General features: G+C 37.6%; 1 protein-coding gene across 1 annotated transcript; it reads right to left on the bottom strand.

The window, feature by feature from the left end:
- Positions 1–4,936: 4,936 nt before the first annotated feature.
- LOC113660861 (cytohesin 1 interacting protein) lies at positions 4,937–12,847 on the bottom strand. Its single transcript, XM_027174694.2, has 8 exons — positions 12,551–12,847; positions 11,968–12,017; positions 11,785–11,839; positions 11,433–11,535; positions 10,634–10,727; positions 10,287–10,353; positions 9,662–9,728; positions 4,937–6,623 (listed from the first exon to the last, which is right to left on the bottom strand). Exons 1-8 carry the CDS (start codon positions 12,713–12,715, stop codon positions 6,184–6,186), a joined length of 1,041 nt encoding a protein of 346 aa, XP_027030495.1. The 5' UTR covers positions 12,716–12,847; the 3' UTR covers positions 4,937–6,183.
- Positions 12,848–18,634: the final 5,787 nt, after the last annotated feature.

Genomic DNA, 18,634 nt, shown 5'->3' with positions numbered 1-18,634 from the left:
CATTTTCTGCAACCACCAAGCCCTAACCACTGTGCATTTTAATTCTAAATTTACAATCAATATTCATTCATTCATTCATTCATTTTCTACCACTTATCCAAACTATTCTCAGGTCATGGGGAGCCTGTGCATATCTCAGGCATCATTGGGCATCGAGGCAGAATACACCCTGGATGGAGTGCCAACCCAACGCAGGGAACACACACACACACACACACACTCACTCACTCTCTATAATTAATATTTCATATATTTATTTATTTCACACATTTTATATTTTTTATTCAAAAAGTGTTTATGTATATATGTTTATGGATATATTTATTGTCTTGACATCTGCCATTCCACAGAGTCCGAGTCGTTCACTCTAATCGAGGAAGTAGATGAGCTAGAAGAATGGAGAAATCTGACTATTTTTATTAAATCTATGCTAATGCAGCATTTCAGGATAACAACAAAGAACAAAATAGCACATACACACTCCGGTTAAATGTGGTAGGTTTACACGTTGTGCCTAGTAACATTTCAACATTATAGAACAAAATACTGTAGATGTTCATAATATTAATTTGTAAAATAAAAGATAGGGGGGTTATGAGTTTCGAAACCAAAAATCCCTGCACAGGGTTATGACCCCTAGTTTGGGAACCACAGCTGTAAGCTTACTTAAGTCTTTACACACTCAAACCTCCGCACATTTGCACTGTTACAATCTGGAATTAATGTTGGGTTCTGCCGTGAATCAACATAAAATAACACTGACTCTTGAAAGGTGGAAAATATCTATATGTTTGTGCAGCTTATTTCCAAACATCACCTTTAGAACACCATGCCACAGTGAAACATGGTGATGGAATTATATAATCTACCTTTGACCTCTTGGGTGTTTCTCTGAATATTGCCATTCTTACTTAATTACTGAATGTTGGTAGATGACAATTTGACATGAATTTTGGTAGATTTTACAGGAATTTCAGTCGATAACAATTCTACATGACTTTCGGTCATCACAATTCTACATGAAATTTGGGTAGATGGCAATTCTACATGAATTTGTGTAGATGACAGTTCCTCATGAATTTCGGTCAATCACAATTCTACATTCATTTGTGTAGATGACAATTATACATGAATTTTCTACATGAATTTTGATTGATGACAGTGCTACATGAATTTGTGTAGATGATAACGATACATGACTTTGGGTAGAAGATAATGCTACATGAATTTGTGTAGATGAAAATTTTACATGAATTTGGGTCAATGACATTTCTACATGAACTTCGGTCATCACAATTCTTCATGAATTTGGATAGATGGCGATTCTGCATGATTTGGGTAGATTGCAATTCTACATGAATTTTTGTAGATGATAATTCTAGATGATAATGCTACATGACTTTGGGTAGATGATAATGCTACATGACTTTGGGTAGATGATAATGCTACATGACTTTGGGTAGATGATAATGCTACATGACTTTGGGTAGATGATAATGCTACATGACTTTGGGTAGATGATAATTCTACATGAATTTGGGTAGATGATAATGCTACATGAATTTGGGTAGATGATAATGCTACATGAATTTGGGTAGATGATAATGCTACATGAATTTGGGTAGATGATAATGCTACATGAATTTGGGTAGATGATAATGCTACATGAATTTGGGTAGATGATAATGCTACATGACTTTGGGTAGATGATAATGCTACATGACTTTGGGTAGATGATAATTCTACATGACTATGCTATTTGTTTAATTTTTCACTTTGTTTGTTTAGTATTTCTAACAAAGTCTGGGGCCTTCCAGGGACAGGTGTATTTATAGTCTTTGATTTTTGTGGCTGGAAACATCTGCATCTAGAGAGAGTGAAACACACACATGTTGTTCCACAAGCCCACTTCAATCACTGCTGCACATGCATGTGATGTTGACTGGCACGAGAGATCTCTGACATTCAAAGCTTTCTGTTTCTAATGGGACAAAATATTAAACATTTTATTATATTTTATACCACTTGCAATTTAATTTTAGGTTTATTTTCAGGCCCCAAGGGAATGGCAAAATACTCCAGATGATAATTATGTGCCCCTGTTAAAAACATAAAAAATGTTTCAAAAAAAATAACTTGTTAATTTTTTTTTATTTAACAAAATAGGAAAATCTAAAAAATTTAAATTAAAAAAATGAATAAAAAAATAAAGATTTTAGTGAGATAAAAAAATATATTTTTATTAAAAAAAGAAAAAATAAATAAAGTAATTTATTGGACGTGGACGTGGCACATGTTCTTTTGAATAATTAGACCTCTGTGGAAGATGAGCATTTTAATCTTAAAATCTTTAAATCAGATTTGTAGCAACATCTGAATCATGAAATAATTTGGTGGGTTATGACACATAGACAGTCGCACATAGACTGTGATATGATATTCTGATATTTTTCTAGGGATGTTTAAGGTGTTGACTTATTGATCAGATGGTTGTGAGTTCGAATCCCAGTCCCCCGAGCGAGCAAAGATCTTAACCCTCAATTGCTTGGTTGTATAAAATGAGATAAAAATGTAAGTCGCTCTGGATAAAGAAGTCTGATAAATGCCATAAATATAAACAAGATGAGACTCCTGCTGCTTTCAGGTTGTCCTTCAACTAAGTGAATCGCAACGCGTGTGTATGTGTGTATGTTCTGTGTGTGTATATGTCTGTATGTATGTGTATGTGTGTGTGTGTGTGTGTGTGTGTGTGTGTGTGTGTGTGTGTGTGTGTGTGTGTGTGTGTGTGTGTGTGTGTGTGTGTGTGTGTGTGTGTGTGTGTGTGTGTCATAAACTTTACACTTCACAACTTATGTTTTACACATTTTTCCAGACTTTTTGCATACGCGTACGTGTGCGTACGTGTGTGTGTGCATGTGTGTACGTGTGTGTACGTGTGTGTGTGTGTGTGTGTGTGTGTGTGTGTGTGTGTGTGTGTGTGTGTGTGTAGCTTTAGCTGCTGTACAAAGCCTGCCTTCTTCCATTGGGCTTTAGAGCAAGTCTGAGATAAATCTGTGCACCATCAAAGTTAGTCATGAACAAATTGAAACTGCTGATGGATTGACACACAACCTTATGGTCACATATTACAGATCTGTGGCTGTTATTACCTATGGAGGGTAATATGTGCAAACAGAGATGTGCAGTCTTTTCTTTAAATCTCTCTGCTCTTCTGTAGCTGTTCACTTGCTTGCGGTTGCTGATACAGAAGCTGCAGAGCAAGCCACATCGTTTTGCTGCTAGTGCTGCTGCTGCACGTGTGTGTGTGTGTGTGTGTGTGTGTGTGTGTGTGTGTGTGTGTGTGTGTGTGTGTGTGTGTGTGTGTGTGTGTGTGTGTGTGTGTGTGTGTAGGGGGAAAGGAAAACTTTCTGTATTTGATGACAGGTCCGATAGAGCTTACTGTGGGAGAGATGGGTTGAGAAACTCTCTTGATTTTGCATCCAGTTGAAATTTGAATTTTTGGAAGAAAATGTGCAACAAATCAGATGATTTAAGCCAAAATCTTACTTAATAGTATAAATGTATCAAGTTGTGTATGCTTTTATCTTATTGGTTTTATTGTATAAATAATAATAAGCAATTTATTGATTCTTTAAGATGATCTGATCTTAAAATTAGAAAAACATTCGAATCATATCATTTCACTGTGAGAAAATGTCCATTTCTGTGTGATTTCTGTTGGAAACAGAATATATATACTGACTTATAAACATATATATAATTATATTATAAACATATATATAAACAACTAACTTATGTAATTCTAACCGATAGACCTTGCTGTGTTTTTGCTCACTGATTATTTCTCAAATGTGATTAAAATCTCAAGTTGCACGTCGCACTGCCATCTAGTGTTTGCTTTTGCTTAAGCATTTCTATTAATTAATTAATTTTTTTGATTTATTTTAAAAAAAACATCACTATTAAATTGTATGTAAAGACAATTCAGTAGAAAAAAGCCCATTATATATATATATATATATAATGTTGTTGTTGTTTTTTTTATAAACATTACATTTAAAATCAAACACTAATATTGAAGTTTGAGAATCTATTATGTCTGATATTATCTGCAACTCATGCACTGAGGATAAAAATGGCAGAATTTCTGTGAAATATTCTATTAAACTGTAAATGTAGTGTGTCTAAGTGCCGTATAGTGTACAGTATATGGTGTAATGTGTGAAGATTTACAGTCACCAGTCAGAAGCATCAGCTGAACAGCAAACATCTTGTTTTAGATCATTTTTTCTAGTGTTTCTGTTATAAACATGAAGCTTTTCAATATTTTTGTATATCGGTACCTTTGAGGAAGTTTGGATGAACAGTGATGGTAAATGAGCCTTTCAAACGACTTCACCTGAAGAAAGTATAAAGTAGTCAGTAGGGTAACACCTTTCTCACAGCCACATCCTGTTTTGAACATTTTTCAAAACTATCTGTGGTTAAGGGCTGTGGTGTTAAACTCATATAGACTTCACCCTGATCTCGGTGCAGCTCACTATGATTATTTCCACATTTAAATAATCTTACTTGTTTCCCTGCAGTAATAAAGATTAAAGGTGACATTGAAATGACACGAAAATGCATGGGGAAGAAAAAAGGGACAGCTTCGTTGTGTATACAGATGCTTGGTTTTATTTATTGCTACACACAGTGATATGCACATGTGAGTCAAATAGAAAATTCGCATTAATCACACATGTCTCATTCTCACAATTTCTCCTGTTCATTCCTGTACAGTGCTTTATTGAAAAAAATACTAGCAGTGTAAAGCAGTGACCTTGATGCACTTTACAAACATAAAAAAAAAAAGAAAAAGGTTTTTAATGTTGTATTTTGATTTAAAGGGTAATCTGCACCCTGTGCTACTTTCTTTTGCACATGCGGGTGTGTCTCTGTGTGTGTGTGTGTGTGTGTGTGTGTGTGTGTGTGTGTGTGTGTGTGTGTGTGTGTGTGTGTGTGTGTGTGTGTGTGTGTGTGTGTGTGTGTGTGTGTGTGTGTGCATGTGTGTGTTATATATAATGCTGACGTGTGGCTTGTCCTATATTGACCCAAGCCATCAAGGGGCTCGGTTCTAAAACATGGTGGGTTCTAAAATGTCACGTCTGGAATGCTACATGTTCCACAATGCCACGAAGGCTGAGGCCTGAAGTCCATATGTAGGTAATACTGTATATGTGTACTTCAGAAAAAAAATATTAAATAAATGCTGAAAGTTCATTTAAAAAAATAATAATAATAATAAAACGCCATTTTCACACCATTTACAAACTATACAAGAGTGTGTAAGTCTGTAAATGTCCAGAGACAGGTCAAAGAGCCAATGTCTGATGCATCCAAAAAGACAAATTCATTTGATTCTTTGTTTCTCATCCTTATTTTTTTTTTACAATGAAAATGCATTTGTGGGAAAATAATCAATGACAGAGTGGTGTGATACAGTCGTTCTCTCACCTCTCTCTTTCTTCTTTCTCTTAAAGTTAATAAGAGTAAAACTAAACAAAAGTCCTGAAAACATTTCCATTTAGACCTACTGGAAAACTTTCTGACTGACACCGAAGACTCTTTCCATACAGTAAAAGCAAATTAATGCAAATAAATAAGTCTTCTATAATAAAGAAATCTATAATCTATGATCCTGTCTTTATCTCTCGCAGATGATTTGTTTCAGGGCTGCTGTTGTCGAAACTGAATCAACACCAATCACATTTAATCTTTTAAAAATGACCAGTAAGACCGAAACACTACGTGAAGGATGGATTGCTTTGTATTCACTGCTGTGCCCCAGAACTCTCTGCTTGTTCATGTTCAGTGATATTTGCTGAACAGCTTTTCTTTCTTTTTTTTTTCTTCCTTTTTTCTAGCCTTCTTTTCTGGCACAGACCACATCAACCTGTTTATGTTCAGCATGAAATGCATCAACTTTCTGGCTCATGTAAGTGAAGTGATATACGTTTACACTTTAGACGGCTTCCTGTCTTTGATGTGAAAATGGCATGTTCACACGCATCGGTCTGGACAATTCATGAAGTCTTATGAACATTAGAAGTCCACTTTTCACATTGTTACACCTTAGATGCCTACAGTACATTCATCATAAGGAATTTCACTTTTTTAGGGGCTTCATGCCAGCAGTTTGTTTCAGGTGGTTTCTTCTTCTTCCAGAGAATAGTTCAGTCCGGGTAACAGCTTCAGCAGGTTTTTTCTCATGCTGCCTTTCCTTCCTCGGCGAGGCAGCGTGGCAAACACTGAGCTGGAGTAGGACGAGGACACACGGCTGTTATCCCACGTGGGAGACTGACAGCTATTGCTGCTGCTGCCGCTGCTGATGCTTCGGGTTCGGCACAGACCCGGCCTCGGTGGCGCCCCCTCTGTCTGAAACATAGCGCTGAATAAGTCGCAGTTGGGTTTGTGAGGGCTGCACGGGCTGAGGTCTTCAAACACGTCCTCCCCGACCTCGTCTGTCAACACGCTCGGCCAGCTGCTGTCGCTGGAAAAACGACGTCCAGACCGACTAGTAGGAGATGACAGAGACATGAGAGAGTCCATAGATGGATGCTCAGAGCTGATGTTCAGGTTCCCTGCAGAGAGAAAGAATCATTAATGAATCATCTGAAAATGAATCATTTGAAACAACATCAGATAGATAGATAGATAGATAGATAGATAGATAGATAGATAGATAGATAGATAGATAGATAGATAGATAGATAGATAGATAGATAGATAGATAGATAGACAGATAGATAGATAGATAGATAGATATTATACTATATCAATGTATGTGATTAAGATTCTTGGCTAAAGATTATTACTAGAAATTCCCCTTTTGTCTCCTAAATTAAACATTCACAGAAGAGGAAATGATTAATGCAGCGATTTTAAACCACACTGTCAGTGTACTACAGCTCGCAGTAGGAACAAAGTGCTGATGGCAGAAATAAAGAGGCAGAGCTTAAAGGAAGCCAGTCAGTTTTTTTTTTTTTTTGGTATTTTTTTAAGAACAAGACATGAATACAGTTCTCACACAACGAGCAAGATGGGGTGCCGCCCTAGGTTTTTTTTGTTGTTTTTTTTTTATCGGGTTTATCTGACATTATTTCTGGGAAACTATGTTCTACTGAGGTCAAAACTGAAACAGAACAAAAAAGAGAATTGGTGTGATTGGTTGATTTTCTCTGATAAACACTGAACATAATACACAGAACTAATAGCTTATTTTAATAAATATGTTCAGATTATTTTGAGCCAAGAATAAAAAAGAAGATAGACAGGCAGACAGACAGACAGGCTGACAGACAGACATGCAGACGGACAGAAAGACAGACAGGCAGGCAGACAGACAGACAGACAGACAGGCAGGCAGACAGGCAGGCAGACAGACAGGCAGACAGACAGGCAGACAGGCAGGCAGACAGGCAGGCAGGCAGACAGACAGACAGGCAGGCAGACAGACAGACAGACAGGCAGGCAGGCAGACAGACAGACAGGCAGGAAGGCAGGCAGACAGACAGGCAGGCAGGCAGACAGGCAGACAGGCAGGCAGGCAGACAGGCAGGCAGACAGACAGGCAGGCAGGCAGGGAGACAGACAGACAGACAGGCAGGCAGGCAGACAGGCAGACAGACAGGCAGGCAGGCAGACAGGCAGACAGACAGGCAGGCAGACAGACAGACAGGCAGACAGACAGGCAGGCAGACAGACAGGCAGACAGACAGGCAGGCAGGCAGACAGGCAGACAGACAGGCAGGCAGGCAGACAGGCAGGCAGGCAGGCAGGCAGACAGACAGACAGGCAGACAGACAGACAGACAGACAGACAGACAGACAGACAGACAGATAGATAGATAGATAGATAGATAGATAGATAGATAGATAGATAGATAGATAGATAGATAGATAGATAGATAGATAGATAGATAGAATGAATAATTGAATAATTATGAATAATTGAATAATTTCCTACCAAAGCATATGAAATATATTTGTTTATTTATTAAAGAATAAAATATCCCAATTTTGTATCAGTTTATCTTACTATCGGGTTAATGTTTATGGAACATAGCAAAATTAGTTGCTGTTATCACTTACTTTAAAAAACCTATAAATAGTCGTGCCCTCACTAGCCTCTTTTCTCTCTTGAGGTTAAAAAAACACACTTGTCACAAGTGAGAAACCAGAAAGAAAATCATCTCTACTGAAGACAAAGCAATGGACTCTAAATGTTAACTCACATACAGTGACACCTATTAAAATAAATTAATCTGCACCTTCAGCATGTTTTGACCAATCAGAGTGAAGAATTCAACACGGAATACTGCCTCGGAATGACTGGGATGTCAGTAACCATCAATCAATCCATCCATTTTTTGCACCATTTGTCCTACACAAGGTTACAGGGGACTCTGAGCACAGGATGGGGGACACTTTGGCCGTCTGCCGAGTCATCGCACACACACTCTCTCTCACATTTAAAGATGCCTATCAGCCTATAATGCATATCTCTGAGGAGAACATCCTCTTAATCAGTACAGATGATGAGCTTCTTTAGGAGTTGCCCAGGAGCTCCAGTTAACTGTATATAACTGTAGAAAGGACATAATTTATAATCACACTCTCTGGTGTTTATAATAATTTATAACTCTCTGGTGTCACCCAAATGAGGATGGGTTTCCTTTTGAGTCTGGTTCCTCTCAAGGTTCCTTCCTCTTCCATCAAAGGAAGTTCTTGCCACAGTCACCTCTGACTTGCTCATTAGGGATGAGTTCAAATAAATCACTGTTAAAAGTGCTATATAAATAAAATTGAATTGAACTGAATCTCTGGTCAAGGAGAAGATACTGGAATACCCAGTGGAAACCTCCAAAGCACTCGAACCCAAAACTACATACAGTAAGTGCAAGACACTGTACACTGTGTGTACTGTACTGTATATAAGTTTGTTCAACATCGGTTCCTGATTTTCCGGAAACTTTGTACATTTTGAAATCCCTACATCAACAGGAAATCCCTACATCAACAGGAAATCCCTACATCAACAGGATATTTGTGGAAAGTGATAAATGCAATCTGAAGGTTCATGCCATGTCGGGTCCTGTCTAATACAGGAAGTACTGGAAGTGCGTCGTGTTTTTTATATACGCTGTGCACGTTTCTGTGATTTTAACAGAATTTCATTTCATTTCCCTGAAACACACCAGATTTTAATTCATAATCAAGGATTCCGTGAACTGAATGAACTTGGTTTTGTACAGGAAGCAGCTTCAGCCTTGTGGTGCTCTGATTAGTAATGCTGATCGGTTTGCTAGCCATCAGTCAAGTTTTGACATCTGATCTAACAGATAGCAAAAAAAAAAAAAAAAACAAGGAAAAAAACACTCTTTTAACTGTGATCTATCACAGGAAGTCATCTCTGCACCCCAGCCTGAACTTTTAACCAACAAACACGTTTTCTACTAGCTGGAACTTCCCTATTAGAATTTATCATTTCACTTTATTCACACATCACACTTTAGTTGTGCATCGGGTCACATCGCATTAACTGAATGACAGCAGTTTTAGATGAGGTAGAGGATGTGTGTGTGCGTGCATGTGGTTTTTCAGCTGGCTTTTTTTCTCACCTCGAGTAAGACGCTTTTCCTGTTGGTTGAGCGCCTGCAGTTCCAGCCATTTCTCATGCAGTGTTTGCTATGTTAATGAGAAAAAAAAAAAAATCACACAATATATACATACGTGAAAATATGTACCATAGTCATTCTGGGAAATGTTTTTAGCTCTACATCAGCAGGAACTTACATTACCGGAGTGAAGAATTGTGATTTGCAGACTGAGTTGTGACTGTTAAGTTATTGTATAGAAATGTGTCAATTAAATAAACTTGACCTTGTAACAAAATCCTGGATGTATATTTTTTTACATAATCATCTTTATCCACAATTCCAGTAAAATTCCTGGAGTCTAAAAACATTCGGTCTGCATAAAGATGTTTAAAACTTAAAACTTAGGTGAGATTTCCTATAACAGTCAAGTTGTTGTGTAGTTAGAGTATGTGTGTAATAGAATAGACATAATCCTCAATGATTTAGTTTGTAATTAGATTCCAGTTCTGAAAATGTCATGTGCTATGGTTAGAATAAAAGCTTTACATCTTTAGTAAGCTATATGTGAATAATTCTGTTTAAAATTCTGTAATTTCTGGATTATATCTGGTAGAAACTTAAAGATAATTCCAAACAATAGTCATACCTTGAGGTGTCGCAACTTTTTCTCTAGTTCGATTCTTTTGACCACGCTGCCATTAACTGTCTCCATTCTAGACACACACACACACACACACACACACACACACACACACACACACACACACACACACACACACACACACACACACACACACACACACACACACACACACACACACACACACACACACACACACAAACACAGACCACAGCTGTATAGGTTAGGGTTCATAAACCAAAAACAAACTAGACAGATTGCAAAAATCCAAAATGCTTCTCCTTTAGTTATGCACTGAGGTACAAGTGTGATTTTATCTGCCGATGTTTCTTGATATTTTCCATTGAACTCACTTTAGCATGTTGACAGACTCTCGGATCAGTTCGATGATTTGATGATGGGTGAATCCTTTGATGATGACACCATTTACAGTCAAGATTATATCACCTATCAGACAGATAGAAGCAGAGATAGAGAACGAGAGTAAGATTCGGTAAGAGAGATGTTGACCTAGTTGAAAAAAAAAAGATCAAAGCAATGGGATTTTACATCGTCCCAGTTTATTAAGTTCTTCATCTTAATGTACTTAAAGCAGTCTGGTGTTTAATGTCTAAAGTCTAATGAAAGGATTAGAGCTGCTAATGTGTCCTGAGAATTTAACTTAAGTTCATTCTGGCCATGTTTACACTGATAATGTCAGTCATCGGAAAAAAACGAAGCGAGTGGTGTATGTGGGGGTGTAAAAATTAGCTGAGGTGGGTGCAATTAACATGAGACCGGTGTAAAAGATGGGGTCAGGTCAAGTAGGTGTTGTCATGTGGTGAGCTGTGGAAAGGAAGTAGCTGCAGTTCTCAGGGTGTATGCGTGTGTGTGTGTGTGTATGTGTGTGTGTGTGTGTGTGTGTGTGTGTGTGTGTGTGTGTGTGTGTGTGTGTGTGTGTGTGTGTGTGTGTGTGTGTGTGTGTGTGTGTGTGTGTGTGTGTGTGTGCGTGTGTGTTTGTGTAGTGTGTGCGAGGCGTGGGGTGTGTGTATGGTGTGTGTAGTGTGTGTGCATGTGTGTGTGTGTGTGTGTGTGTGTGTGTGTGTGGGTGTGGGTGTGGGTGGGTATATATAAATATATATGTGTGTGTGTGTGGGTGCGTGTGTGTCTCACCAGCGGTCAGGCCTGCTGTCTCTGCAGAGCTTCCCTCTTGCACGCTGCACACAAACGTACACATCTCCAACTCGTTGCTGTTACTCAGCTGAATCCCATAAGTCTGCAATGTGGAAGAAAAAGAAACATAAATTATCCTAATCATTTAAAGATGACTAAAATATAATACGATCGTATGTTTCATGAACTGTTGGTTTGTATGCCATGCAGTAATTCCAGTGTGCATTTCTATGCATTGATCAATATCAGCATTTACACACTTCCACCTCACTCAAAAACAAGATGAAAAGCTGTACTGAAACCATAACCCAAAAAGTTTTTGGTTGAAACTGAAATGAGGAAGTGAGCGTACCTGAACTTCAAATCCGAATGCTTCATTGTCTTGTTTTTCCAACACAACCGTCGTTCTGAAAGACAGATAAGTGGTCAGTCTTTGGTTTCAGGGTCACCATAAAGGACAACAGATACTGCACATTCTTCTGATTCATATATTTGAACTATAAGTACTAATACCAGTGTAGAAATTTGTAGATACCTCTGAGGATCTGTATAGTCCACCAGAGAGCTGGAACTTGAGCGGCTCACCTGGAAACGAAAGAAATTAAATTAAAAACATTTCACTTTTCGACATGATGAAGTAGGAAATTCATACAAATCAGAACAGCAGCATACATCTAATTATTATTCATTATTAATACAGCAATATACAGTAAATTAATAAAAATAAAATAAAAATAATAAAATATGTGCATAAATTGTCTATGTAAGAAAAATCATTTCTAAAACTTATGCCATAATGTTTATATATATATATATATATATATATATATATATATATATATATATATATATATATATATATATATATATATATATATATACGTATGTATATATATATATATATATATATATATAATTTTGTTTACTTACTTTGTTATTTCAAATCATTCATACATATATATTTATAATAAACAAATAAATAGTGTTGCCATTTATTAGTTAACATGCAGATGAAAGCAAAACAAACTAAAAGCCATCCAGTCCATGTCCTTATTAACCAGTATAATTAAACATGATGCACATATACAGTATCAGTCAGAACAACTTCTACAACACACCTGCTCTCGTCCCCGTCTCAGCGTCAACTCTCTGTTTTTGGATTGTTTTCCATTTAAAGATCCCCTTCTCCAGCGCAGACCCTTCTTGGAGGTATTTTCTGCTAGGCAAGTGTCCAGGCTCCTCTGCTGATGCAGGATGGTCTTACGGTTCATGTTAGAGTTCATGGTCCTGCACTCACTCTGTCTTCACTCATAGCTGCCGCTGAATACAGGCATCATGACAGCAGCCGTCTGAGTAAGAATGTGCCTCAAGCGGATATATGAGTCATGTGACCACTGGGGACCTGTGTGGTGTGTGTGTGTGTGTGTGTGTGTGTGTGTGTGTGTGTGTGTGTGTGTGTGTGTGTGTGTGTGTGTGTGTGTGTGTGTGTGTGTGTGTGTGTGTGTGTGTGTGTGTGTGTGTGTGTTGTGTTTTCCTCTCAGACTTTAGCAGTTCCTTTTTTCTTCCTTTAATCTTTTCTGGTGCATCTGTTATGAAGTGAAGCATGTCTGTCTGTGTCTGTTTCTCTCCTTCTCTCTTTCATTCCTCTCAGCTCAAACACACACGAGTCCTGCCCGCTTTCACCTGTTTCCTCTCGACTCCGTGCATTCTTTCACTTCTGAGATTAAGAGAAGTGTTTCAAAGACCACTTCTGCTCCGTCACTGACAGATGAAGACTGTGGGAACTCAGCTCCAGTCATTCAATTGAAACTTTTTTGCCTCCAAACTTAAGCAATGTAAATTAAGTTCTCCCTTTTTATGAAGAAATAACCATCCTAGTAGTGAAAACAATAAGAGTGCTTTCATGCTTAAAATTTCTACAATTTGGTCATCACTCACTTCTCAGCCACCAGCCATGAGGCATGTTTCCTCCAAGCACATGTTTCCTCCAAAAACATGTTTCCTCAAAACATGTTTCCTCTAAACACATGCTTCCTCTAAGACTCATGAAACCAGCTTAACCTATCTTTTTTATCTGCTCTCGTCCCCGTCTCAGCGACTTTTCAACTGAAACTGCTGCTCATGCTGCATCAAAGGGCAATGTAACACCCACAGAGGAGAAATCATGGTCTGCTCTGTTCCAATTCTATTCACTTCATTAGGAATCAATATCATGATCTCATTGTTGTTTTTGTTGTTGCACGATTCACTGGCTTCCAGTTAAATTCCGTATTCATTTTAAGGCACTGCTGTTTGTTTATAAGAGTCTCCATGGATTGGCTCCATCTTATATCTCCGATCTCCTTCTACAATGTAATTTCTCTAGGGATCTTCGGGCAACTGGTAGTCTTCAGTTGACTGTTCCTAGAACTCGATTGAAATCGAAAGGTGATGGCGCCTTTTCAGTGGCTGCTCCACAGTTATGGAACAAGTTACCTCCCTATATACAGTAAGAACAGCGCCAACATATGCAGATTTCAAGTCTCTTCTTAAAACTTATCTTTTTACTGTTGTGTATGATCATAGGTAAGCTCACTGGTATAACCTTAGTCTATTATCTGTTGTTGTGTCCTATGTTGACTTTTGCATTTTGTATTTTATTATATGCTTAAATTCTGTTCAGCACTTTAGCCAACAGCTGTTGTTTTTAAATGTGCTCTATAAATAAAGTTGACTTGACTTGACTTGACTTGACTTGACACGACCCAGTAATCCTCATTTCTTTCTTTCCTTCTTTCTTTCTTTCTTTCTTTCTTTCTTTCTTTCTTTCTTTCTTTCTTTCTTTCTTTCTTTCTTTCTTTCTTTCTTTCTTTGGTCATTGTTTCTTTGTTTCTTTTAAAGAAAAGGCATTGTATTTAATTCAGTTCAATACAATACATTTGTATAGCGCTTTTAACAATTCCCATTGTCTGAATGGGATGAAAACAGAAGAGAGAGAGAAAAAATAAATAAATATATAATAATTATCAGAAGAAAAAATAGAGATAAAAATAAATTAATTAATATATACAATTAAAGTCTAAAATTAATTTAAAGAATATTAATTTCAAATTGAAAATACCATACTGTATATCATCTATTAGCTTTGTTCAGGGTTAGGGTTAGGGTTAGGTCATTTTTTTAAATAAATTTTTGTCTAATAATAATAATAATAATAATAATAATAATAAGAAGAAGAAGAAGAAGAAGAAGAAGAAGAAGAAGAAGAAGAAGCTTATAACGGAAACCAGAATGTTGGCTTCTACAAAGCCAACATAATTACAGTAATAAAATGAAGATGGCTTAACACCGGATGGTGGGCTTGTTCGACAGTTAAGGTTTGATGCCACATCGCCTTACAGTAAATGTTCCAAAAATAGCCAAAATTTTGTCTCTAGTTACATTTGTAACCCTGTAATAAGAGTCACCAATATCATGCATATCTTTAATGTATGTATAAGCTGCAGAAGTAACAGTGAATGTTTTGTGGACAAATCTTCTCCTTCTTTCTAAGTAGCAAATTAAGGTCTAGTTTGAGAGATAGATGTGATCTAATGAAACATCTACGACTGGGAAGTGTCATTGTTAAGGGGTGCTGGATCATGGCTGACCATGCGAACTGATCCCAACCTCCACAGTTACTGTAGGATATGCGAAGAAAGAATTTTACTGCTGTAATGTATACATAACAAAATATAGGCTTCTTCTATACTGGTCAAGGATGGCTACAATATGAGACTACCAAAGTTTTGGTGGCATAAAACTTAACAATATCTGAAGGAGCTGAATTGCAAGACTTAAAGCTGCAAGGTTTATTTTTAGCTTTAAAAATCTTAAAGGCTTTAAAATCCAAACTGCATTTGTTCTTGTACAGGAGTTACGAGACGACAAGAGGTCATGTCCTGTTTTGACATTGAGAAGATTTAATAACAGCTTAATTTTAACTGGCACCTTTAACCTTCATTAAAAATCATTCATGAATAGAGTCAGACAGTGTGTTCTTCTATCAGAGCCAGGGACGTGTTTATGCTTATTGCCCCAATCCCACCTCTGCCACACATACTGTACATACACACACACACTCACACACACACACACACACACACACACACACACACACACACACACACACACACACACACACACACACACACACACACACACACACACACACATCATAACCGTCTGGGTTACAAAGTTTGTGGGGCAAAAGGGAGCTGGAGAAAGTCCCAGAGAATTTCCCAATGTACTTTTAAAGATTCAGGATTTCAAACTTACAGTTTCAGCAACAGGCCAAGACTAATTGCTGGGATATAAATGAGAGCCAGGAGGATGTACAGTAGGTTATTTTGTTACCAAGCTAAAAGGATTTGCTTTGGTTGATACACAACTTGGATCTTTAAATGAATCATTAAAAGAAATTTAAACAAAAAGAAAACTATGATAATTAGCTAGGAAGAAAATGCTACTGTTACTGTATGTGATTTTACATTAAATCAGCTATTAGCTATTAGTATAGTTCTTGTAATAAAAAAGGCACTAAAATATACTTTACAATATGCCTTTGACATTAGGGTAAGGAAAGGGAATACATTGTACATTTGGCACGTTTATATTACAAATTTCGACCTTTGGAACTACAGTACCATTGTTTTATAGTAAATAAATGTATAAAAGACGTCTCACCGACTGCCCCATCCTAGTGATATCCAAATGTTATTTTAAAACACAATTGCATAGCAAAGTTTGTACAGCCCAATCCTTTACTATGCAATTCCCCCATAAATATAAATAAAACACAGTAGAAATCTTTAGAAGCATAAATGCTGCAGAATAAAAACAACAGTTTGAGGATGGCTCACATTTGGGTCTGATGGATAGATGGATGGATGGAAATGGTGGTTAAGTTGTTGGCCTACTGATCAGAAGGTTGTAAGTTCAAATCCCAGGGCCACCAAACTTCCCAAACTTCACCAAACTTGAGTAAGGCCCTTAACCCTCACTTTCTGGTTGTATAAATGAGATAAATGTAAGCTATTCTGGATAAGAGCATATGCCATAAATGTAGAGTCAGGGGTACATATACATTTGGACATACAGTTTATCTGAAGTTTGTTTAAATAGGCAGCAGAGTAGAATTTTTTAAATTGCTTGTGTAAATAAGGGTCACAGATGTGTATCAGGTTAAAGGTAGAAGTAGTGAACATGGCTGCTAAAAACAATGGATCAGTAAATCCTTATGTAACTTAATAAATAAAACGTAATATGTATATATAATATATAACATCATATAAGAAAGGTTTTCATTAGACTCACCCTTGTAAAAAACATGCATAAGAATTATGGAGGCTTAAGCATAAAGTGGGTCTTGTTCTGGCAGCTGATTATTATTATGTAATTATGTATTATTGTAATTTAATTGTAGAGCGCTTCTGACAATTGACATTGTCTCAAAGCAGCTTTACAGAAATATAGAAACAGAATACAATGTAAAGTTTAAAGTTTAAAATTAACTTACTATTTATCTCTAATATCTATCCCTAATGATCAAGCCTGAGGTGATGGAGGCAAGGAAAACTCCTTGAGATAATATGAGGATGAGGAAGAAACCTTGAGAGGAACCAGACTCAGAACATATCCCGATTCTCTAGATGGTCCTACATTGATATATACAGTACAGACCAAAAGTTTGGACACACCTTCTCATTCAAAGAGTTTTCTTTATTTTCATGACTATGAAAATTGCAGATTCACACTGAAGGCATCAAAACTATGAATTAACGCATGTGAAATTATATACGTACATAACAAAAAAGTCAAATCAAGAGTCAAGTCAAGAAGCTTTTATTGTCATTTCAACCATATATAACTGTTGCAGTACACAGTGAAATGAGACAACGTTTCTCCAGGATCATGATGCTACATAAAACAAAGACAGGGCTAAGGACATGTAAGTAGTCTTAGCCACATAAAGTGCAACTGTGCAACCTGGTGCAAACAGTGCAGGACAAGACAAACAAGACAGTGCAGGACAAAACACAGTGCAGGACAAAAAACAGTCCAGACATAAAGTTGCAAGACAATACAAAAAGTACAAAAAATGCAATACACAAAAGACAATAAACAGTAAGAAACAGCGCCGACTGACCAGTGTAAATACTGAATGTTCAAACAATATTTGTGCAGTAACATTAGAATGAACACAGTTTCTTAGCAGCAGGTCCTTTGGATAATATATAGAGTTGTGCAAAAAACAGCAGATGACTGAAATATTGTATAGTATGTGCGAAATGGCTGAGATATTGTACAATATGTGCAAAAACAGCTGAAATGTTGGACAGTATGTGCAAAAACAGCAGAAAAGTGTGCAAAACAGTGTGTGTGTTTTGTGAGGGTCTATGCAGTCCATACAGATGATGTGTGTGTATGTTGTGCTCAGTATAGTACAGTTCAGTTATTGAGAAGTCTGATGGCTTGTGGGAAGAAGCTGTTACGCAGTCTGGTCGTGAGGGCCCGAATGCTTCGGGTACCTTTTTCCAGACGGCAGGAGGGTGAAGAGTGTGTGTGAGGGGTGTGTGGGGTCATCGACAATGCTGTTGGTTTTGCGGATGCAGCGTGTGGTGTAAGTGTCCATGATAGAGGGAAGAGAGACCCCAATGATTTTCTCCGCTGTCCTCACTATCCGCTGCAGGGTCTTGCGATCCGAGATCGTACAGTTCCCAAACCAGACAGTGATGCAGCTGCTTGGTGATGGCGCTGGTGTTGAGTGACCAGGTGAGGTTCTCCGCTAGATGAACACCCAGAAAGTGTGAAACAACTGAAAATATGTCATATTCTAGGTTCTTCAAAGTAGCCACCTTCTGCTTTGATTACTGCTTTGCACACTCTTGGCATTCTCTTGATGAGCTTCAAGAGGCAGTCACCTGAAATGGTCTTCCAACAGTCTTGAAGGAGTTCCCAGAGATGCTTAGCACTTGTTGGCCCTTTTGCCTTCACTCTGCGGTCCAGCTCACCCCAAACCATCTCCATTGGGTTCAGGTCCGGTGACTGTGGAGGCCAGGTCATCTGGTGCAGCACCCCATCACTCTCCTTCATGGTCAAATAGCCCTTACACAGCCTCGAGGTGTGTTTGGGGTCAATGTCCTGTTGAAAAGGTGGTGTGTCCAAACTTTTGGAAGGTGTGT

Source organism: Tachysurus fulvidraco, chromosome 6 (genome assembly GCF_022655615.1).
Source record: "Tachysurus fulvidraco isolate hzauxx_2018 chromosome 6, HZAU_PFXX_2.0, whole genome shotgun sequence".
Classification (NCBI taxonomy): domain Eukaryota; kingdom Metazoa; phylum Chordata; class Actinopteri; order Siluriformes; family Bagridae; genus Tachysurus; species Tachysurus fulvidraco.
Note: the sequence above shows the minus strand (reverse complement) of the source record. Positions and strands in the feature narration are given on the sequence as shown.

Coding starts and splice junctions, on each gene's coding strand:
- LOC113660861 (XM_027174694.2), bottom strand. CDS start 12,715: ATGAACTCTAACATGAACCGTAAGACCATCCTGCATCAGCAGAGGAGC. Junction 11,840..11,967: donor GACTATACAGATCCTCAGAG/GTATCTACAAAT, acceptor TCTGTCTTTCAG/AACGACGGTTGTGTTGGAAA. Junction 10,728..11,432: donor GACAGCAGGCCTGACCGCTG/GTGAGACACACA, acceptor TCTGTCTGATAG/GTGATATAATCTTGACTGTA.